Source organism: Bombina bombina, unplaced genomic scaffold (assembly GCF_027579735.1).
Source record: "Bombina bombina isolate aBomBom1 unplaced genomic scaffold, aBomBom1.pri scaffold_78_1, whole genome shotgun sequence".
NCBI classification, from domain to species: Eukaryota; Metazoa; Chordata; class Amphibia; order Anura; family Bombinatoridae; genus Bombina; species Bombina bombina.
Window position 1 is genome coordinate 3,336,344 of NW_026511871.1, and position 26,722 is coordinate 3,363,065.

The window sequence follows — 26,722 nt, forward strand, 5'->3', positions numbered from 1 at the left end:
CTAGGAGATGGCTGCTTTCTAATGGAGCTCCTGAGCCCTATCTGAGTGAGAGCGCTTCTGGCACTAGGCATGTTGAAGCCTCATACGGACAGAGATGTGAGGACTAACATCTCTGACCAGAACAAGGGACCATAGCCCTAATTTCCAGCGCACCACCCGCTGCCTCGGCCTGTCACAACACACACGCAGGCCTGCATCAACTCGTCACCGCAAGGAGACTAGATTTCCTGACCCGAAGCCAAGGGACAGCCCTGCTGCAGAGCGCAATAGCAATCAAACAGAATCCCATTACGCCTGATCGTTTCCACAACAGGCCCACAGCAAATGTAGGAGACACGGTGTACACCGGAGTAGGCCGCAGTCTACACTTAAGTTATCTGCGCAATCACCCCACAGCGCAACGGAACGGACCGCCAGATGCAGGGAAGGAATCACAAGCGGGTAAGAGGAAAAGTAGCTATAAGCTGCAGAACCCCTGAACCATCAATGATAAAGTAAACAGCTAACATGCAGGCATAGCTAACACCTACCAGTTAAAACCTCTAATAGCCCACAGGGTGCCTGCTACAACTATAAGCCTGGTGTGGCAAAACGACCTCCTGTTAACACATCTACAAGGGGTCATATAGATTTCTAGCTCCTTTATTGCTAATGCAAGTATAACCCTTTAGATTTGAGCTTCCCCCTTACAACCAAGGGTAGGAATAAAGTGCAGGTCTGCTTTTAACTGATATTGCCCTCATACAGCAGAGGGATAACATATGGGCTAGAGGTGATCCTGCCTACAACACACCTATCTCTTCTATATCTCATTATAAAGCTACATAGGTGGTAAAGAAGTTAAGAATATCTATCCAAATCCAACAATGTCTCCTAAAAAGGGCAATAAATTCAGCAGAAACACTAAACAGTTGAAAACTCCAGCTCATACAGTCAATAACTTCTTCAAGACCTTGGAGTCTAAGGTTTCTAATCCTGCTGAAGCAGATCCACCAGATCAAGTCTCTTATCAAAGTTCTTCTGACTCTGAATGTGATCAAGCCTCTGAAAATATCACTATCACCACAGCTCTCTTCAATTCAATTCCTTCTAAAAAATAATTTTCCTCACTAATCTCTCAAGTTAAACAGTGTATTAGGGACGAAATATCCGATCTTAAAAAAGACATTTCAGAAATAGGTCACAGAGTTGAATCTCCTGAAAACACCCAAGATACGCACGCGGAAGCTATTTCTGATCCCCATAATACCATTCAAAAACAAGACGCAACTATCTCTGAACTTGAGGATAAAATGGACAATGCTGAAAACCGCAGTAGACGTCACAACATTAGGCTGCGAGGAATCCCAGAAGCTGTCCCACCCTCGGACCTAGAACAATATCTACAGGACTTCTTTAGTGCTCTAAAAAAGGAAGAAACTCCATCAAAACTTGATATTGACAGAGCCCATAGGGCTCTGCACCCTAGGCCACAAGTTGGCCAAGCACCAAGAGATGTCATAGTCCGTATCACCAACTTTCAAGTGAAAGAAGAGTCAATGAAATTAGCTAGGGAACAACAACCCATCAGTTATGAAAATTCAGATATACAGATGTTTGCAGATCTTTCTCAGAGAACGCTCTCAAAACGGAGAGAACTTAAGCCACCCACAATGCTTCCGAGGAAAATGAATATTCCTTATAGATGGGGATTTCCTTTCAACCTGATTATCCTCTGGAGAAGCAGACACTTCACCTGCTCATCCATTAAGGATATCCCTATCATCTGCAAGGAACTCGACATCCCAACTCCCCAAGTAGAGGAGACTGTTACACACCTGGAAGATCAAACCAGAGCAAGAAAATCCACTCCTTTACCACAAAGAAGGGAATGGGACAAGTCCTTCAAAAGAAAACACGGAAACCCTCATCCCCTCAGTCCCACTCACTGGAAGAAAAGGGGTGAAAGCTGACCATATCATGCAATTTTTTCTAACTATTATTTCTGCCACTTTATGATGGTGCCCTCCTTATGGGGTGACTCTAGTCCACGTTTTCAATCTTGGCAGAAGTCTAATTTACCTCTTTTCAACAACCTCCGGACTGGTATTTATTTTTATTTACTTGTATTAAGGTTACTTTTGCAATTTTCTTTATTACCTCAGATCACGAAACTCTCAGCACCATCACCCTGAGGCTTCAAATGTTAATTGTTAGAAGTTGTTTAATTGTTCTCACTCAGTTGGGAGATTATCTCCTATAAGACAGGAATATGTTCACTAAGTATTGGTTAAGAAATTTATTTTTTATTGTGTTTTTCCTCTCCTTTTTCTATTACTTTTATTTTTCACATACTTATTGTCAAATGTACTCATATCACAAGCACAGAGTGTGTTCTATATCATCAGTTATATCAGCACCCTTAACACTATCTTCTACTAATGGGTAGTCACTCACCACAAGACCTCATCATTTTTAAACAAAACACCAAGGGTCTAAATTGCCCCAACAAAAGAAGAATGGCCATATCAGACCTCCAAAAAAGAGGGGGTCATATCTTAATGCTCCAAGAAACCCACTTTGAATAAAAAAAAATTCCCAAATATTTTTCCCCACACTACCCCCAACACTTCCACAGCACCAACCCAAATAAAAAAAATTATGGAGTTAGGATCCTAAATCACAAATCCATTCCTTTCACCAAAACACAAACTATCTCAGACAAGGAAGGGAGGTATTTATGTTTAAAAGGCCTCTTGTATGGCAAACCAGTTGCACGATGTCTGGAGGTATTTTAACCCCCAAAAAACAGATTTTACTTTCTTCTCAAACCCCAACCATTATTACTCCAGGCTAGACTACATATCGGTGGACCATTTGGTCCTATCTCACACAAAACACTCCTATATAAAACACACATCTTGGTCAGATCACTCTTTAGTTGCATGCAATATAAAGTGGCCGTCAGCTCCCTTCCGAACTTTCCAATGGAGATTGGACAAATCATTACTACCAGACCCAATACAGATAAAACTCTTTTCAAAACATATAAAATCATACTTCACCTTAAATAACACACCAGACGATGTGGCCACCCTTTGGGAGGCCCACAAAAGCACCATAAGAGGGGAATTCATTAAAGCTAAAGCACAAATTAAAAGAAAAAACAGAGAAGTAGAACTTCTAGCTAAGGACCTTGCCGACCTAGATTAAGCACATAAAACTCACCCTTCCAATAACACTGTCCTAGAACACCTCAAAATAAAAAGAGAAACTGAACTCCATTCTGCAGATCAAATCAAAAAGGCAATTACTCTATCTCCAACAAAACTTTTATAGAGAAGGAAACAAGCCGGGGAAACTTTCCGCTAGAGCCCTAAAGAGACAACAGCAGAAAACCTATATTCACTCCATTAAGTCTCCACACGACAAGCACCTTAAAAACACTAAATCCATAGCCGAAGAGTTTAAAGAGTTCTACCACAAACTTTACAATCTTTTTCCACACAGGAATTCCCAAACTCATCTACAATCTTGCAACAAGTACTTAGATAAAATACCAATCCCACAACTAACTTCAGAACAATGCAAACTTTTAGCCCGACCTATTCAATCTTCTGAAATACAGGATGCACTAAAACATCTAAAACAAAATAAATCCCCGGGTCCCAATGGTTTCACAGGTTTCTATTACAAAACATTTGCAAAGCATGTAATCCCACACCTAACGTCTCTGTTCAATTCCATCCCAGAACTCCTCCCATTTCTCGATAATATGCTACAATATTTCTGTCATAGCTAAACCTGGCAAACCCCCAAATTCACCTGCAAACTTTAGACTGATTTCGTTGCTCAACGTAGACCTAAAACTTTATGCCAAAATCCTAGCCACATGCCTTAACCAAATCTTACCGACCATAATACATCAAGACCAGGTTGGCTTTGTACCACATAGAGAAGCCAAAGATAATACGGTTAAAATCCTCAATCTCCTAGAACACATCACCCTAAACAAGACCCAGAAACACTGAAAAGGCATTTGACCGTCTTGACTGGACCTACCTACATGCGACTCTGCAACGCTTCCACTTCCCTAACTCCTTCACCCAAAAAATTCTGGCTCTATATACCAACCCCACAGCACAGATTAAAATTAATGGCACTCTCTCAGACCCATTTGAAATTCGGAATGGTTCTAGACAGGGTTGCCCACTTTCTCCACTCCTTTTTATTTTATCTCTAGAACCATTAGCCATCAAAATAAGACTAAACAATCAAATTCAAGGGATCAATATCGAAAACCATTCACATAAACTAGCTATCTTCGCGGATGACATACTCCTAACACTCACGAACCCATCCACCTCCATACAACTGGCCCTCTCGGAACTGACACAATTTGGATTTGTATCTAATTTCTCAAAGAATATGACCAAATCGGAGTACCTGCCCATAAATCTTTCAAACCAATCCCTAGATACTTTAAAATCGACTTTCCCCCTTAAGCTACAGACGAAATATCTAAAATACCTCGGCATCCACATAACCCCGGATAAATCAGACTTGCGCAAATATAACTACGGTAGCTTGATCTCAGAATTCCAAACCCTCACTTCCACTTTGGCTCCCCAAAACATTTCCTGGTTAGGCATGATACATGCAACAAAAATGACCTTGCTACCAAAGGCCCTATACATCCTCCAGACGGTTCCAATCCCTGGCATCCAAAAAGATCTCGCTACCCTGCAAAAAATCATGAATGACTACATATGGAGACATAGACCTCCAGAAATTAACAAAAACACACTCTTCAAGCTCCCTGTTGAGGGAGGCCTGGGAGTCCCCCACCTCCACTCCTATAAACTTGCAATTTCTCTACAGAGAATCTCTGATTGGTGCAGATTCGAAGGGCCTAACTCAAAAAGATGGATCCAATTTGAATATGCTATGGCCGCCCCACATAATCTAAACAGTATAAGCTGGAATCCCGTGTTTTTTAATAAACATTCTATATCCTCTTCTTCAATTACCAATGAAACCTGGTCGGATTGGAGACTAATTTGCAAATCACCTAACAAAATATCCTCCAGGTGCTCACCACTTGCCACTCTTTTAAATAACCTAGAATTTACACCTGGTATGCACCAGGAATATGTCCCTAACTCAGAACCCCTACAGTCCCTTCCCATATATTCATTGACAAATAGCATTAATAATATCAAAACTAAACACCAACTTGACACTTTAGAACACCCTTTTCTGTCATCTTGGTTTTGAATACATCAGATGAGACACTACATAGTCTCTCATAAGTTTAAAAAAGACCTGATACGGCCTCTCATGACTTTTGAACAATTGTGCATAACCAAGGAGAATATAACTAGTGTGATCTCCAAGTTATATAAACTCACTCTTTCAAATACTTTTCCACATCTCCCCTCATACACAAAAAGATGGGACAGGGAACTCAACACAAGTACAGCTCCAAAAGTCTGGGCCCGCAGATTCACAAATTTGTCTCATTCTGGCCACTCTGCCCAAGCAAAATAAACTAACATTAAAATAATGATGAGGTGGTACTTGATGCCAGACAAAATAAAATATATCTACAAAAAAAAAAAACTTTGGATATATGCTGGAGAGGCTGCCTTCAGGAGGGCCATATCTCACATATATGGTGGGGATGCAACTATATACAAATATTCTGGTCTAATGTCTTTAAGGGCATTAATAAAAATTTAAACACACACATATCCCCCAGCCCAGAAATAGTAATGCTTAGCCAACCTCCCATCATCACCTACAAAATAAGAAAACATCTATTTCAAATAATGCTCAACCCAGCTAACCAACTACTTCCAAGAATATGGAAATCAGCACAAGTGCCTACCGTATTAGACTGGAAAGATCTAGTCAATAAACACCTGCTGTTGGAAAGGTTATATTATCTCAAACTAGGCCAATTGTCTCTATATCATGACATGCAGTTCCTGTGGGAATCTTTCACTCATGGTGATTTGCATGCACTGGACAACTAGACCACCCAGCCACACACACATTTTAATCAGTAGAGTGATACCTACACAATACTCTAACATATGAATGCCACAGTAAATAACAGAGTACAGAGTTACAATGATCTATGTTCTCTTTTTCTCTATACTTCCTTTTCTATTTTTAGTTCAGTTTAGTACGATATTGTTTAAATGTTTTTCTTGCAAATATGAACACAGATGACAAATGTTTGACTAATTGCATTTTGGACATACAACCTAATCCAGAAGAGGATTAAATCCCATATACCCCTTCATCAAGTTATTTTGGCATTGCCCTTACATTACTTATCCACCTCATCAGATTCTGTGGGCACTCCAAAGCCATAGCACTTATGTGAAGAAACTAATAGCTAGGGGCTTTGTGAGAGTGACATATGGAAAATCAGGTCTGAAATGTGATGTCATATAACTGTTTTTCTCAACTTTTGCATTTTGTCATTACCATTGAGTTTATATAAAATAAAAAATAAAATATTTAAAAAACAAAAACAAAATGTTGTAACAGATCGCAACGCGTTTCTCAGCTAGCTGTATCCTCAGGCATCTGTTCAACTAATGGAAGCACTGACTTTTAAATCTGTAGGTGAACCTGAAAACTCCTCCCAACACGTTTCAGCAATTATACTCAATTGACAATTAACTATCTACCCATGTCCTACATATATTTTGTAATACATTATACATGAAAATATGATTTTATATAAAAACCCCAGCAGTAGAAAATGTATCAACCATAATATTATTGCCTCATGATAACCCATAAACATTTGATTAGATATATAAAATCCACAATTAAAAATATAAACATATGATTAACCCCAAAAGGATTAGTGATATAATACATTCATACATATATAGAACCCCATATATACAAAAAAAATTATATTCCACTCTCTTTGCCTCGATCAATGCCTTAATAGTTATGTTAATAACGACAAATTATGGTATAAATAAAATATAAATGTAAATATATACATACGATCCTTCAAATTTATAATGAAATGGTCGTGATGTGTTTTAAATGTGACCTTTGCATACATTTTTACCGTGTTCTTTTCAATGGGACTTGCATAGTGCCGGTAGTACGAGTCTGACCAAAAGTGAGCGGTAGACCCTCTCCTGTCAAGACTGGTACCGCATTTTAAAGTCAGTAGTTAAGAGTTTTACACTACAACGCCGTAGCATAAAACTCTTAACTAAAGTGCTAAAAAGTACACTAACACCTATAAACTACCTATTAACCCCTAAACCAAGCCCCCCCCCCCCCCCCACATCGCAAACACTAAAATAAATATTTTAACCCCTAATCTGCTGAACCGGACATCACCTCCACTATAATAAATATATTAACCCCTAAACTGCTGCACTCCCGCATCGCAAACACTAGTTAAATATTATTAACCCCTAATCTGCCGTCCCTAACATCGCTGCCACCTACCTACATTTATTAACCCCTAATCTGCCACCCCCAACGTCGCCGCCACTATATTAAATGTATTAACCCCTAAACTAGTCTAACCCTAACCCCCCCAACTTAAATATAATTACAATAAATCTAAATAAAATTACTACAATTAACTAAATAATTCCAATTTAAAACTAAATACTTACCTATTAAATAAGATAAAAGAAGGCGCCAACATAGTGCGGTTACCAATGGGATGGAACACGCTTAGTAAATAATACCAGGTACTCACAGGATGAAAGACACTTGAGAAGTGTCACAGGTGCCTCCTGGACTCTCAGAGTTGTCCAGCTAACTCCCACTCCACTGTGGTGGTAAGGTTCCGCTTGTCACACTTATGCACCTGAGGAAACGGTCACGTACAGACCGAGAAACGTTGTGTAAATAAAGTCTTTTTTTGATTTTATTACTGCAGCCACGAACTTTCTTTTCTGATATTTTTAATGGCAATATTGTAGTTTGTTACCACCGTCACAAACCACTTTTATCCTTGCTGTATCACCGGAGAGCACGGATTTTAACTGGATAGCTGGATTTGGGGAAACCGCAAGAGAGTCCTATTGGAATACTGGCTGGGAGCCACAACCACTAGCGGAGCCATCCTAATCGGTAGAGACAAGCGGAACCTTACCACCACAGTGGAGTGGGAGTTAGCTGGACAACTCTGAGAGTCCAGGAGGCACCTGTGACACTTCTCAAGTGTCTTTCATCCTGTGAGTACCTGGTATTATTTACTAAGCGTGTTCCATCCCATTGGTAACCGCACTATGTTGGCGCCTTCTTTTATCTTTTTTTCTATATAGTATCCACCCCTGGGTCACCAACAGGGATCTTTTGGAGAAGAGCCTGCCTACTGTGATTTGGACATTACGCCCATCATATATGTAACACTTTGAACTTCGATCATTGGGACTTTTTCACTATAATATTTTACAATTCTATCACATTGCTGTGTTCATCATTTACAGTGCCTTGCAGTTTTATCACCTTATTATTTTGGGGTGTTTGCTGCAAAGACACCACTATATTATGTTATCACTTTTAATATCTAAGAAGAATTTATTTGTTTCTTAAGAATTCATTTGTATCCTAATATAATTTGATTGGGGTATTTTTCTATAACGATTTGTATCGTATAGTTATATATTTAGATTTTTAACACTGTGATTGTGTCTCACTGTCATACAGACAGTGGATTTTCAGACCATTGGCGCACTAATTATACACTAGCACTTTTTACCTATTAAATAAACCTTAACCTAGCTACAATATAACTAATAGTTACATTGTAGCTAGCTTAGGGTTTATTTTTATTTTACAGGCAACTTTGTATTTATTTTCACTAGGTAGAATAGTTATTAAATAGTTATCAATTATTTACTAACTACCTAGTTAAAATAAATACAAATTTACCTGTAAAATAAAACCTAACCTAAGTTACACTAACACCTAACACTACACTATAATTAAATAAATTAACTAAATTAAATACAATTAATTACAATAAACTAAAGTACGGAAAAAACACACTAAATTACAGAAAATAATTAAATAATTACAAGGTTTTTAAACTAATTACACCTACTCTAATCCCCCTAACAAAATAAAAAAGCCCCCCAAAATAAAAAAGCCCTACCCTACACTAAATTACAAAAAGCCCTTAAAAGGGCCTTTTGCGGGGCATTGCCCCAAATAATCGGCTCTTTTACCTGTTAAAAAAAGTACAAAATACCCCCCCAACATTAAAACCCACCACCCACACAACCAACCAAACCCACCCAATCCCCCCTTAAAAAAACTAGCACTAACCCCTTGAAGATCACCCTACCGTAAGACGTCTTCACCCAACCGGGCAGAAGTGGTCCCCCAGACGGGCAGAAGTCCCAGCCAGCGATCAGTCAATAGGATTGAAGTTCAATCCTATTGGCTGATTGCATCAGCCAATAGGATTTTTTCTACCTTAATTCCGATTGGCTGATAGAATTCTATCAGCCAATCGGAATTGAAGGGACGCCATCTTGGATGACGTCACTTAAAGGAACCTTCATTCAGTCGTCGGCCGTCAGATGAAGGGGATGCTCCGCGTCAGATGTCTTGAAGATGGACCCGCTCCACGCCGGATGGATGAAGATAGAAGATCCATCTGGATGAAGACTTCTGCCCATCTGGAGGACAACTTCTGCCCAGTTGGGTGAAGATGTGTCACGGTAGGGTGATCTTCAAGGGGTTAGTGTTAGGTTTTTTTTAAGGGGGATTGGGTGGGTTTTGGAGTAGGGTTGGTTGTGTGGGTGGTGGGTTTTAATGTTGGGGGGTATTTGTACTTCTTTTTTACAGGTAAAAGAGCTGATTACTTTGGGGCAATGCCCCGCAAAAGGTCCTTTTAAGGGCTATTGTTAATTTAGTGTAGGGTAGGGCTTTTTTATTTTGGGGGGCTTTTTTATTTTGTTAGGGGGAATAGATTAGGTGTAATTAGTTTTAAAATCTTGTAATTATTTTATTATTTTCTGTAATTTAGTGTGTTTTTTTTCCGTACTTTAGATAATTTTATTTTATTGTAATTAATTGTATTTAATTTAGTTAATTTATTTAATTATAGTGTAGTGTTAGGTGTTAGTGTAACTTAGGTTAGGTTTTATTTTACAGGTAAATTTGTCTTTATTTTAACTAGGTAGCTATTAAATAGTTAATAACAATTTAATAACTATTGTACCTAGTTAAAATAAATACAAAGTTGCCTGTAAAATAAAAATAAACCCTAAGCTAGCTACAATGTAACTATTAGTTATATTGCAGCTATCTTAGGGTTTATTTTATAGGTAAGTATTTAGTTTTAAATAGGAATTATTTAGTTAATTGTAGTAATTTTATTTAGATTTATTGTAATTATATTTAAGTTAGGGGGAGTTAGGGTTAGACTTAGGTTTAGGGGTTAATAACTTTATTATAGTGGTGGCGACGTTGTGGGTGGCAGATTAGGGGTTAATAAATGTAATTAGGTTGCGGCGAGATTGGGGGCGGCAGATTAGGGGTTAATAAATACAATGTAGGGTTCGGCGATGTTGGGGGCAGCTGATTAGGGGTTCATAAGTATAATGTAGGTGGCGGCGGTGTCCGGAGCGGCAGATTAGGGGTTAATAATATAATGTAGGTGTCGGCGATGTCGGGGGCGGAAGATTAGGGGTTAATAAGTGTAATATTAGGGGTGTTTAGACTCGGGGTTCATGTTAGGGTGTTAGGTGTAGACATAAAATGCATTTCTCCATAGGAATCATTGGGGCTGCGTTAGGAGCTTTACGCTGCTTTTTTGCAGGTGTTAGGTTTTAATTCAGCCGGCTCTCCCCCATTGATTCCTATGGGGAAATCGAGCACGAGCACATTTTACCAACTCACCGCTAACGTAAGCAGCGCTGGTATTGAGGTGAGAAGTGGAGCAAAATTTTGCTCTTCGCTCACTTTTTTTGCGGTTAACGTCGGGTTTGTAAAAACCCGTAATACCAGCGCTGTCTGCAAGTGAGCGGTGAGCATAAACTGCTCGTTAGCACCACACCCCTCCTAACGCAAAACTCGTAATCTAGGTGTATGTTTTTAATACCAGTTTAAATAAATATATGTTGCACCAAATGGGAGCTTGAGAGTGATTTATCTACTACACCACCTGGAATCCCTGGATCCCAACATCCTATTGCAGGATCAGTGTTGCTGCGCCAATGATTTCCCAGCTTGCGTCATTTAGCACATTTGGTGCTGCTCTCCTTGTGAGTATTATTTCAGTACAAGATCTGCTTTATTCCAACATCACCTCAGTATTAGACTAGGAGGCGCCCTCTTTCTTTGTGATTGTTTTCACAGATTCCTGTTTTTTGCTGATTATCCATGAGAGGAGCTGCTCACATTCATCTGAATTGGTTTTATTTGGATTGTTCAACAGATGAACTACAACCAGTGATGAATACATCTGGACAACCTTGAACACCTGAACTTGGGTCATAAGTTCTCACAAAGACTCAGTTAAGATATATCCTTATAACTGGTATTCTAGTTGATTTATTTATACGTACTATATTATAGGTTATATCATGATAATTAGCTCATTATAGCTACACCATATTTACATTCATATCTACATCAGATAGATCTACACATCCTCTAATCTATCGATCCATTGGTATTATTAAAGTGCCCCCTAGGGTTGGACATGTTGGTGGCACAACAGTTGTGCGTTACCTGTAGGATAGACTGCAACTCCTGCACCTTTGTCTTCAGCATTTCATTCTCCCTCTCCAGCTCAAACATCTGCTCTTTCTTCGGGCGATTCTCAATGTCGTTCTTTAACTTGAGGGACTGATTTCTCTCCAGTTTACACTCCTCTTCTACTTTATTCAAGTGATGCTTCAGCCGATCAATCTACAGGAAAATAAAGGTACAGAAATATTATCTGTGAATACACTCAGAAGATATTACTCACTAAAAACTACAGAAATATTAGCTGTGAGTATACTCAGAAGATATTACTCACTAATAACTACAGAAATATTAGCTGTGAGTATACTCAGAATATATCACTCACCAATAGCTACAGAATTATTAGCTGTGAGTACACTCAGTAGATATAACTCACCAATAGCTACAGAAATATTAGCTATAAGTACCCTCAGAAGATATTACTCACCAACAGCTACAGAAATAATAGCCGTGAGTACACTCAGCAGATATTACTCACCAACAGCTACAGAAATAATAGCCGAGAGTACACTCAGCAGATATTACTCACCAACAGCTACAGAAATAATAGCCGTGAGTACACTCAGCAGATATTACTCACCAACAGCTACAGAAATAATAGCCGTGAGTACACTCAGCAGATATTACTCACTAATAACTACAGAAATATTAGCTGTGAGTATACTCAGAATATATCACTCACCAATAGCTACAGAAATATTAGCTGTGAGTACACTCAGTAGATATAACTCACCAATAGCTACGGAAATATTAGCTATAAGTACCCTCAGAAGATATTACTCACCAACAGTTACAGAAAGTGCACTCAGCAGATATTACTCACCAACAGCTACAGAAATAATAGCCGTGAGTACACTCAGCAGATATTACTCACCAACAGCTATAGAAATATTAGCTGTGAGTACACTCAGAAGATATTCCTCACCAATAGCTAAAGAAATATTAGCTGTGTGTATACTCATAATATATCACTCACCAATAGCTACAGAAATATTAGCTGTGAGTACACTCAGTAGATATAACTCACCAATAGCTACGGAAATATTAGCTGTGAGTACACTCAGTAGATATAACTCACCAATAGCTACGTAAATATTAGCTATAAGTACCCTCAGAAGATATTACTCACCAACAGTTACAGAAAGTGCACTCAGCAGATATTACTCACCAACAGCTACAGAAATATTAGCTGTGAGTACACTCAGCAGATATTACTCACCAACAGCTATAGAAATATTAGCTGTGAGTACACTCAGAAGATATTACTCACCAATAGCTACAGAAATATTAGCTGTGAGTATCCTCAGTAGATATTCCTCACCAATAGCTACAGAAATATTAGCTGTGAGTACACTCAGAAGATATTCCTCACCAATAGCTAAAGAAATATTAGCTGTGAGTATCCTCAGTAGATATTCCTCACCAATAGCTACAGAAATATTAGCTGTGAGTATCCTCAGAAGATATTCCTCACCAATAGCTACAGATATATTAGCTGTGAGTACATTCAGTAGATATTACTCACCAACAGCTACAGAAATATTAGCTGTGAGTACCCTCAGCAGATATTACTCACCAACAGCTACAGAAATATTAACTGCGAGTACCCTCAGCAGATATTACTCACCAATAGTTACAGAAATATTAGCTGTGAGTACACTCAGCAGCTGTTACTCAACAAATAGCTACAGAAATATTAGCTGTGAGTACCCTCAGCAGATATTACTCACCAACGGCTACAGAAAGTACACTCAGTAGATATTACTCACCAAAAGCTACAGAAAGTACACTCAGTAGATATTACTCACCAATAGCTACATAGATATTAGCTGTGAGTACACTCAGCAGATATTACTCACCAATAGCTACATAGATATTAGCTGTGAGTACACTCAGCAGATATTACTCACCAATAGCTACAGAAATATTAGCTGTGAATACCCTCAGCAGATATTACTCACCAACGGCTACAGAAAGTACACTCAGTAGATATTCCTCACCAATAGCTACAGAGATACTAGCTGTGACTAAACTCAGTAGATATTCCTCACCAATAGCTATAGAATATTAGCTGTGAGTACACTTAGCAGATATTACTCACCAATAGCTACAGAAATATTAGCCGTGAGCACACTCAGAACATATTCCTCACCAATAGCTAAAGAAATATTAGCTGTGAGTACCCTCATCAGATATTACTCACCAATAGTTACAAAAATATTAGCCGTGAGTACACTCAGCAGCTGTTACTCACCAGTAGCTACAGAAATATTAGCTGTGAGTACCCTCAGCAGATATTACTCACCAACAGCTACAGAAAGTACACTCAGCAGATATTACTCACCAATAGCTACAGAGATACTAGCTGTGACTAAACTCAGTAGATATTCCTCACCAATAGCTATAGAATATTAGCTGTGAGTACACTTAGCAGATATTACTCACCAACAGCTACAGAAAGTACACTCAGCAGATATTACTCACCAATAGCTACAGAAATATTAGCTGTGAGTACCCTCAGAAGATATTCCTCACCAATAGCTACAGAAATATTAGCTGTGAGTACCCTCAGCAGATATTACTCACCAACAGCTACAGAAAGTACACTCAGCAGATATTACTCACCAATAGCTACAGAAATATTAGCTGTGAGTACCCTCAGAAGATATTCCTCACCAACAGCTACAGAAATATAAGCTGTGAGTACCCTCAGAAGATATTCCTCACCAATAGCTAAAGAAATATTAGCTGTGTGTATACTCATAATATATCACTCACCAACAGCTACAGAAATATTAGCTGTGAGTACACTCAGCTCATATTACTCACCAATAGCTACAGAAATATTAGCTGTGAGTACACTCAGCAGATATTACTCACCAATAGCTACAGAAATATTAGCTGTGAGTACCCTCAGAAGATATTCCTCACCAACAGCTACAGAAATATAAGCTGTGAGTACCCTCAGAAGATATTCCTCACCAATAGCTAAAGAAATATTAGCTGTGTGTATACTCATAATATATCACTCACCAACAGCTACAGAAATATTAGCTGTGAGTACCCTCAGCAGGTATTACTCGCCAATAGCTACAGCAATATTAGCTGTGAGTACACTCAGCATATATCACTCACCAATAGCTACAGAAATATTAGCTGTGAGTACCCTCAGCAGATATCACTCACCAATAACTACAGAAATATTAGCTGTGAGTACCCTCAGAAGATATTACTCACCAATAGCTACAGAAATATTAGCTGTGAGTACACTCAGCTCATATTACTCACCAATAGCTACAGAAATATTAGCCGTGAGTACACTCAGTAGATATTAGTCACCAATAGCTACAGAAAGTACACTCAGCAGATATTACTCACCAATAGCTATAAAAATATAAGCTGTGAGTACACTCAGTAGATATTAGTCACCAATTGCTACATAAATATTAGCTGTGAGTACACTCAGAAGATATTCCTCTCCAACAGCTACAGAAAGTACACTCAGCTCATATTACTCACCAATAGTTACAGAAATACAAGCTGTGAGTACACTCAGCTCATATTACTCACCAATAGGTACAGAAATATAAGCTGTGCGTACACTCAGTAGATATTCCTCACCACTAGCTACAGAAATATTAGCTGTGAGTACAATCAGCAGATTTTACTCACCAATAGCTACAGAAATATAAGCTGTGAGTACACTCAGCAGATATTCCTCACCACTAGCTACAGAAATATTAGCTGTGAGTACAATCAGCAGATTTTACTCACCAATAGCTACAGAAATATTAGCCATGAGTACACTCAGCTCATATTACTCACCAATAGCTACAGAAATATTAGCTGTGAGTACACTCAGCAGATTTTACTCACCAATAGCTACAGAAATATTAGCTGTGAGTACACTCAGCAGATATTACTCACCAATAGCTACAGAAATATTAGCCGTGAGTATACTCAGCAGATATTACTCACCAATAGCTACAGAAATATTAGCCGTGAGTACACTCAGCAGATATTACTCACCAATAGCTACAGAAATATTAGCCGTGAGTATACTCAGCAGATATTACTCACCAATAGCTACAGAAATATTAGCTGTGAGTACCCTCAGAAGATATTCCTCACCAATAGCTATAGAAATATTAGCTGTGAGTACACTCAGCAGATATTACTCACCAATAGCTACAGAAATATTAGCCGTGAGTATACTCAGCAGATATTACTCACCAATAGCTACAGAAATATTAGCTGTGAGTACACTCAGTAGATATTAGTTACCAATTGCTACATAAATATTAGGTGTGAGTACACTTAGCACATATTACTCACCAATAGCTATAGAAATATAAGCTGTGAGTACACTCAGTAGATATTAGTCACCAATAGCTATAGAATTATTAGCTGTGAGTACACTCAGTAGATATTACTCACCAATTGCTACAGAAATATTAGCCGTGAGTACACTCAGCAGATATTACTCACCAATAGCTATAGACATATAAGATGTGAGTACGCTCAGTAGATATTACTCACCAATAGCTATAGAAATATTAGCTGTGAGTACACTCAGTAGATATTACTCACCAATAGCTATAGAAATATAAGCTGTGAGTACACTCAGTAGATATTACTCACCAATAGCTATAGAAATATTAGCTGTGAGTACACTCAGTAGATATTACTCACCAATAGCTATAGAAATATTAGCTGTGAGCACACTCAGTAGATATTACTCACCAATAGCTACAAAAATATTAGCTGTGAGTACACTCAGTAGATATTACTCACCAATAGCTACAGAAATATTAGCTGTGAGTACACTCAGCAGATATTACTCACCAATAGCTATAGAAATATAAGCTGTGAGTACACTCAGTAGATATTAGTCACCAATTGCTACATAAATATTAGCTGTGAGTACACTTAGCTCATATTACTCACCAATTGCTACATAAATATTAGCTGTGAGTACACTTAGCTCATATTACTCACCAATTGCTACATAAATATTAGCTGTGAGTACACTTAGCTCATATTACTCACCAATTGCTACATAAATATTAGCTGTGAATACACTCAGTAGATATTACTCAACAATTGCTACATAAATATTAGCTGTGAGTACACTCAGTAGATATTACTCACCAATTGCTACATAAATATTAGCTGTGAGTACACTCAGCATATATCACTCACCAATAGCTATAGAAATATAAGCTGTGAGTACACTTAGCTCATATTACTCACCAATTGCTACATAAATATTAGCTGTGAGTACACTCAGCAGATATTACTCACCAATAGCTATAGAAATATAAGCTGTGAGTACACCTAGCAGGCATTCCCTACCTATGGATACATAAATATTAGCTGTGAGTACACCTAGCAGGCATTCCCTACCTATGGATACATAAATATTAGCTGTGAGTACACCTAGCAGACATTTCCTACCTATGGATACATAAATATTAGCTGTGAGTACACCTAGCAGACATTCCCTACCTATGGATACATAAATATTAGCTGTGAGTACACCTAGCAGGCATTCCCTACCTATGGATACATAAATATTAGCTGTGAGTACACCTAGCAGGCATTCCCTACCTATGGATACATAAATATTAGCTGTGAGTACACCTAGCAGGCATTCCCTACCTATGGATACATAAATATTAGCTGTGAGTACACCTAGCAGACATTCCCTACCTATGGATACATAAATATTAGCTGTGAGTACACCTAGCAGGCATTCCCTACCTATGGATACATAAATATTAGCTGTGAGTACACCTAGCAGGCATTCCCTACCTATGGATACATAAATATTAGCTGTGAGTACACCTAGCAGACATTCCCTACCTATGGATACATAAATATTAGCTGTGAGTACACCTAGCAGGCATTCCCTACCTATGGATACATAAATATTAGCTGTGAGTACACCTAGCAGGCATTCCCTACCTATGGATACATAAATATTAGCTGTGAGTACACCTAGCAGGCATTCCCTACCTATGGATAAATAAATATTAGCTGTGAGTACACCTAGCAGACATTCCCTACCTATGGATACATAAATATTAGCTGTGAGTACACCTAGCAGGCATTCCCTACCTATGGATACATAAATATTAGCTGTGAGTACACCTAGCAGACATTTCCTACCTATGGATACATAAATATTAGCTGTGAGTACACCTAGCAGGCATTCCCTACCTATGGATACATAAATATTAGCTGTGAGTACACCTAGCAGACATTCCCTACCTATGGATACATAAATATTAGCTGTGAGTACACCTAGCAGGCATTCCCTACCTATGGATACATAAATATTAGCTGTGAGTACACCTAGCAGACATTCCCTACCTATGGATACATAAATATTAGCTGTGAGTACACCTAGCAGGCATTCCCTACCTATGGATACATAAATATTAGCTGTGAGTACACCTAGCAGGCATTCCCTACCTATGGATACATAAATATTAGCTGTGAGTACACCTAGCAGGCATTCCCTACCTATGGATACATAAATATTAGCTGTGAGTACACCTAGCAGACATTTCCTACCTATGGATACATAAATATTAGCTGTGAGTACACCTAGCAGGCATTCCCTACCTATGGATACATAAATATTAGCTGTGAGTACACCTAGCAGGCATTTCCTACCTATGGATACATAAATATTAGCTGTGAGTACACCTAGCAGACATTCCCTACCTATGGATACATAAATATTAGCTGTGAGTACACCTAGCAGGCATTCCCTACCTATGGATACATAAATATTAGCTGTGAGTACACCTAGCAGGCATTCCCTACCTATGGATACATAAATATTAGCTGTGAGTACACCTAGCAGACATTTCCTACCTATGGATACATAAATATTAGCTGTGAGTACACCTAGCAGGCATTTCCTACCTATGGATACATAAATATTAGCTGTGAGTACACCTAGCAGACATTCCCTACCTATGGATACATAAATATTAGCTGTGAGTACACCTAGCAGACATTTCCTACCTATGGATACATAAATATTAGCTGTGAGTACACCTAGCAGACATTCCCTACCTATGGATACATAAATATTAGCTGTGAGTACACCTAGCAGACATTCCCTACCTATGGATACATAAATATTAGCTGTGAGTACACCTAGCAGGCATTCCCTATATATGGATACATAAATATTAGCTGTGAGTACACCTAGCAGGCATTCCCTATATATGGATACATAAATATTAGCTGTGAGTACACCTAGCAGACATTCCCTACCTATGGATACATAAATATTAGCTGTGAGTACACCTAGCAGGCATTCCCTACCTATGGATACATAAATATTAGCTGTGAGTACACCTAGCAGACATTTCCTACCTATGGATACATAAATATTAGCTGTGAGTACACCTATCAGGCATTCCCTACCTATGGATACATAAATATTAGCTGTGAGTACACCTAGCAGGCATTCCCTACCTATGGATACATAAATATTAGCTGTGAGTACACCTAGCAGACATTCCCTACCTATGGATACATAAATATTAGCTGTGAGTACACCTAGCAGGCATTCCCTACCTATGGATACATAAATATTAGCTGTGAGTACACCTAGCAGACATTCCCTACCTATGGATACATAAATATTAGCTGTGAGTACACCTAGCAGACATTTCCTACCTATGGATACATAAATCTTAGCTGTGAGTACACCTAGCAGGCATTCCCTACCTATGGATACATAAATATTAGCTGTGAGTACACCTAGCAGGCATTCCCTACCTATGGATACATAAATATTAGCTGTGAGTACACCTAGCAGGCATTCCCTACCTATGGATACATAAATATTAGCTGTGAGTACACCTAGCAGACATTCCCTACCTATGGATACATAAATATTAGCTGTGAGTACACCTAGCAGGCATTTCCTACCTATGGATACATAAATATTAGCTGTGAGTACACCTAGCAGACATTCCCTACCTATGGATACATAAATATTAGCTGTGAGTACACCTAGCAGACATTTCCTACCTATGGATACATAAATATTAGCTGTGAGTACACCTAGCAGACATTCCCTACCTATGGATACATAAATATTAGCTGTGAGTACACCTAGCAGACATTCCCTACCTATGGATACATAAATATTAGCTGTGAGTACACCTAGCAGACATTCCCTACCTATGGATACATAAATATTAGCTGTGAGTACACCTAGCAGACATTCCCTACCTATGGATACATAAATATAAGCTGTGAGTACACCTAGCAGGCATTCCCTACCTATGGATACATAAATATTAGCTGTGAGTACACCTAGCAGACATTTCCTACCTATGGATACATAAATATTAGCTGTGAGTACACCTAGCAGACATTCCCTACCTATGGATACATAAATATTAGCTGTGAGTACACCTAGCAGACATTTCCTACCTATGGATACATAAATATTAGCTGTGAGTACACCAAGCAGACATTCCCTACCCATGGATACATAAATATTAGCTGTGAGTACACCTAGCAGGCATTTCCTACCTATGGATACATAAATATTAGCTGTGAGTACACCTAGCAGACATTCCCTACCTATGGATAAATAAATATTAGCTGTGAGTACACCTAGCAGACATTTCCTACCTATGGATACATAAATATTAGCTGTGAGTACACCTAGCAGACATTCCCTACCTATGGATACATAAATATTAGCTGTGAGTACACCTAGCAGGCATTCCCTACCTATGGATACATAAATATTAGCTGTGAGTACACCTAGCAGGCATTTCCTACCTATGGATACATAAATATTAGCTGTGAGTACACCTAGCAGACATTCCCTACCTATGGATACATAAATATTAGCTGTGAGTACACCTAGCAGGCATTTCCTACCTATGGATACATAAATATTAGCTGTGAGTACACCTAGCAGACATTCCCTACCTATGGATACATAAATATTAGCTCTGAGTACACCTAGCAGGCATTTCCTACCTATGGATACATAAATATTAGCTGTGAGTACACCTAGCAGGCATTCCCTACCTATGGATACATAAATATTAGCTGTGAGTACACCTAGCAGACATTCCCTACCTATGGATACATAAATATTAGCTGTGAGTACACCTAGCAGGCATTCCTACCTATGGATACATAAATATTAGCTGTGAGTACACCTAGCAGACATTCCCTACCTATGGATACATAAATATTAGCTGTGAGTACACCTAGCAGGCATTCCTACCTATGGGATACATAAATATTAGCTGTGAGTACACCTAGCAGGCATTTCCTACCTATGGATACATAAATATTAGCTGTGAGTACACCTAGCAGACATTCCCTACCTATGGATACATAAATATTAGCTGTGAGTACACCTAGCAGACATTCCCTACCTATGGATAAATAAATATTAGCTGTGAGTACACCTAGCAGGCATTCCCTACCTATGGATACATAAATATTAGCTGTGAGTACACCTAGCAGACATTCCCTACCTATGGATACATAAATATTAGCTGTGAGTACACCTAGCAGGCATTTCCTACCTATGGATACATAAATATTAGCTGTGAGTACACCTAGCAGACATTCCCTACCTATGGATACATAAATATTAGCTGTGAGTACACCTAGCAGACATTCCTACCTATGGATACATAAATATTAGCTGTGAGTACACCTAGCAGACATTCCCTACCTATGGATACATAAATATTAGCTGTGAGTACACCTAGCAGACATTCCCTACCTATGGATACATAAATATTAGCTGTGAGTACACCTAGCAGACATTCCCTACCTATGGATACATAAATATTAGCTGTGAGTACACCTAGCAGCATTCCCTACCTATGGATACATAAATATTAGCTGTGAGTACACCTAGCAGGCATTTCCTACCTATGGGTACATAAATATTAGCTGTGAGTACACCTAGCAGGCATTTCCTACCTATGGATACATAAATATTAGCTGTGAGTACACCTAGCAGGCATTCCCTACCTATGGATACATAAATATTAGCTGTGAGTACACCTAGCAGGCATTCCCTACCTATGGATACATAAATATTAGCTGTGAGTACACCTAGCAGACATTCCCTACCTATGGATACATAAATATTAGCTGTGAGTACACCTAGCAGGCATTCCCTACCTATGGATACATAAATATTAGCTGTGAGTACACCTAGCAGACATTCCCTACCTATGGATAAATAAATATTAGCTGTGAGTACACCTAGCAGGCATTCCCTACCTATGGATACATAAATATTAGCTGTGAGTACACCTAGCAGACATTCCCTACCTATGGATACATAAATATTAGCTGTGAGTACACCTAGCAGGCATTTCCTACCTATGGATACATAAATATTAGCTGTGAGTACACCTAGCAGGCATTCCCTACCTATGGATACATAAATATTAGCTGTGAGTACACCTAGCAGACATTCCCTACCTATGGATACATAAATATTAGCTGTGAGTACACCTAGCAGGCATTCCCTACCTATGGATACATAAATATTAGCTGTGAGTACACCTAGCAGGCATTCCCTACCTATGGATACATAAATATTAGCTGTGAGTACACCTAGCAGGCATTTCCCTACCTATGGATACATAAATATTAGCTGTGAGTACACCTAGCAGGCATTCCCTACCTATGGATAAATAAATATTAGCTGTGAGTACACCTAGCAGCATTCCCTACCTATGGATACATAAATATTAGCTGTGAGTACACCTAGCAGGCATTCCCTACCTATGGATACATAAATATTAGCTGTGAGTACACCTAGCAGGCATTCCCTACCTATGGATACATAAATATTAGCTGTGAGTACACCTAGCAGGCATTCCTACCTATGGATACATAAATATTAGCTGTGAGTACACCTAGCAGGCATTCCCTACCTATGGATACATAAATATTAGCTGTGAGTACACCTAGCAGGACATTCCCTACCTATGGATACATAAATATTAGCTGTGAGTACACCTAGCAGACATTCCCTACCTATGGATACATAAATATTAGCTGTGAGTACACCTAGCAGACATTCCCTACCTATGGATACATAAATATTAGCTGTGAGTACACCTAGCAGACATTCCCTACCTATGGATACATAAATATTAGCTGTGAGTACACCTAGCAGGCATTCCCTACCTATGGATACATAAATATTAGCTGTGAGTACACCTAGCAGGCATTCCCTACCTATGGATACATAAATATTAGCTGTGAGTACACCTAGCAGACATCCCTACCTATGGATACATAAATATTAGCTGTGAGTACACCTAGCAGGACATTCCCTACCTATGGATACATAAATATTAGCTGTGAGTACACCTAGCAGACATTCCCTACCTATGGATACATAAATATTAGCTGTGAGTACACCTAGCAGACATTCCCTACCTATGGATACATAAATATTAGCTGTGAGTACACCTAGCAGACATTCCCTACCTATGGATACATAAATATTAGCTGTGAGTACACCTAGCAGGCATTCCCTACCTATGGATACATAAATATTAGCTGTGAGTACACCTAGCAGGCATTCCCTACCTATGGATACATAAATATTAGCTGTGAGTACACCTAGACAGGCATTCCCTACCTATGGATACATAAATATTAGCTGTGAGTACACCTAGCAGGCATTCCTACCTATGGATACATAAATATTAGCTGTGAGTACACCTAGCAGGCATTCCCTACCTATGGATACATAAATATTAGCTGTGAGTACACCTAGCAGACATTCCCTACCTATGGATACATAAATATTAGCTGTGAGTACACCTAGCAGACATTCCCTACCTATGGATACATAAATATTAGCTGTGAGTACACCTAGCAGCATTTCCTACCTATGGATACATAAATATTAGCTGTGAGTACACCTAGCAGACATTCCCTACCTATGGATACATAAATATTAGCTGTGAGTACACCTAGCAGACATTCCCTACCTATGGATGCATAAATATTAGTCTGTGAGTACACCTAGCAGACATTCCCTACCTATGGATACATAAATATTAGCTGTGAGTACACCTAGCAGACATTTCCTACCTATGGATACATAAATATTAGCTGTGAGTACACCTAGCAGGCATTTCCTACCTATGGATACATAAAATATTAGCTGTGAGTACACCTAGCAGGCATTCCCTACCTATGGATAACATAAATATAAAGCTGTGAGTACACCTAGCAGACATTCCCTACCTATGGATACATAAATGTAGCTGTGAGTACACCTAGCAGGCATTCCCTACCTATGGATACATAAATATTAGCTGTGAGTACACCTAGCAGGCATTCCCTACCTATGGATACATAAATATTAGCTGTGAGTACACCTAAGCAGCATTCCCTACCTATGGATACATAAATATTAGCTGTGAGTACACCTAGCAGCATTCCTACCTATGGATACATAAATATTAGCTGTGAGTACACCTAGCCAGGCATTCCCTACCCTATGGATACATAAATATTAGCTGTGAGTACACCTAGCAGTCATTTCCTACCTGATGGATACATAAATATTAGCTGTGAGTACACCTAGCAGACATTCCCTACCTATGGATACATAAATATTAGCTGTGAGTACACCTAGCAGACATCCCTACCTGATGGATACATAAATAGTTTCGCTGTGAGTACACACCTAGCAGACATTCCTACCTATGGATACATAAATATTAGCTGTGAGTACAGCCTAGCAGGCATTCCCTACCTATGGATACATAAATATTAGCTGTGGAGTACACCTAGCAGACATTCCCCTACCTATGGATACATAAAATATATAGCTGTGAGTACACCTAGCAGGACATTCCCTACCTATGGATACATAAATATTAGCTGTGAGTACACCTAGCAGGCATTCCCTACCTATGGATACATAAATATTAGCTGTGAGTACACCTAGCAGGCATTCCCTACCTATGGATACATAAATATTAGCTGTGAGTCTAGCAGGATACCTACCTAGCATACGAGTCCCTACCTATCCTATGGATACATAAATATTAGCTGTGAGTACACCTAGCAGGCATTCCCTACCTATGGATACATAAATATTAGCTGTGAGTACACCTAGCAGACATTCCCTACCTATGGATACATAAATATTAGCTGTGAGTACACCTAGCAGACATTCCCTACCTATGGATACATAAATATTAGCTGTGAGTACACCTAGCAGGCATTTCCTACCTATGGATACATAAATATTAGCTGTGAGTACACCTAGCAGGCATTCCCTACCTATGGATACATAAATATTAGCTGTGAGTACACCTAGCAGGCATTCCCTACCTATGGATACATAAATATTAGCTGTGAGTACACCTAGCAGACATTTCCTACCTATGGATACATAAATATTAGCTGTGAGTACACCTAGCAGACATTCCCTACCTATGGATACATAAATATTAGCTGTGAGTACACCTAGCAGACATTCCCTACCTATGGATACATAAATATTAGCTGTGAGTACACCTAGCAGACATTCCCTACCTATGGATACATAAATATTAGCTGTGAGTACACCTAGCAGGCATTCCCTACCTATGGATAAATAAATATTAGCTGTGAGTAAACCTAGCAGGCATTCCCTACCTATGGATACATAAATATTAGCTGTGAGTACACCTAGCAGGCATTCCCTACCTATGGATACATAAATATTAGCTGTGAGTACACCTAGCAGGCATTCCCTACCTATGGATACATAAATATTAGCTGTGAGTACACCTAGCAGGCATTCCTACCTATGGATACATAAATATTAGCTGTGAGTACACCTAGCAGGCATTCCCTACCTATGGATACATAAATATTAGCTGTGAGTACACCTAGCAGACATTCCCTACCTATGGATACATAAATATTAGCTGTGAGTACACCTAGCAGACATTCCCTACCTATGGATACATAAATATTAGCTGTGAGTACACCTAGCAGGCATTTCCTACCTATGGATACATAAATATTAGCTGTGAGTACACCTAGCAGACATTCCCTACCTATGGATACATAAATATTAGCTGTGAGTACACCTAGCAGACATTCCCTACCTATGGATGCATAAATATTAGCTGTGAGTACACCTAGCAGACATTCCCTACCTATGGATACATAAATATTAGCTGTGAGTACACCTAGCAGACATTTCCTACCTATGGATACATAAATATTAGCTGTGAGTACACCTAGCAGGCATTTCCTACCTATGGATACATAAATATTAGCTGTGAGTACACCTAGCAGGCATTCCCTACCTATGGATACATAAATATAAGCTGTGAGTACACCTAGCAGACATTCCCTACCTATGGATACATAAATATTAGCTGTGAGTACACCTAGCAGGCATTCCCTACCTATGGATACATAAATATTAGCTGTGAGTACACCTAGCAGGCATTCCCTACCTATGGATACATAAATATTAGCTGTGAGTACACCTAGCAGACATTCCCTACCTATGGATAAATAAATATTAGCTGTGAGTACACCTAGCAGACATTCCCTATATATGGATACATAAATATTAGCTGTGAGTACACCTAGCAGGCATTTCCTACCTATGGATACATAAATATTAGCTGTGAGTACACCTAGCAGGCATTCCCTACCTATGGATACATAAATATTAGCTGTGAGTATACCTAGCAGGCATTCCCTACCTATGGATACATAAATATTAGCTGTGAGTACACCTAGCAGGCATTCCCTACCTATGGATACATAAATATTAGCTGTGAGTACACCTAGCAGACATTCCCTACCTATGGATACATAAATATTAGCTGTGAGTACACCTAGCAGGCATTCCCTACCTATGGATACATAAATATTGGAGCTGAGCATGCTCAGCATGGAGAAGTACATGTAGCATATG

General features: G+C 38.9%; 1 protein-coding gene across 1 annotated transcript in view; it reads right to left on the reverse strand.

The window, feature by feature from the left end:
• Positions 1-26,722, reverse strand: part of CARD11 (caspase recruitment domain family member 11) — a 1,057,928-nt gene that overhangs the window by 860,892 nt on the left and 170,314 nt on the right. The window contains exon 6 of the mRNA XM_053696753.1: positions 11,725-11,904. Within this exon, the coding sequence (XP_053552728.1) occupies positions 11,725-11,904 (180 nt within the window). The remainder of the gene's footprint in view (positions 1-11,724; positions 11,905-26,722) is intronic.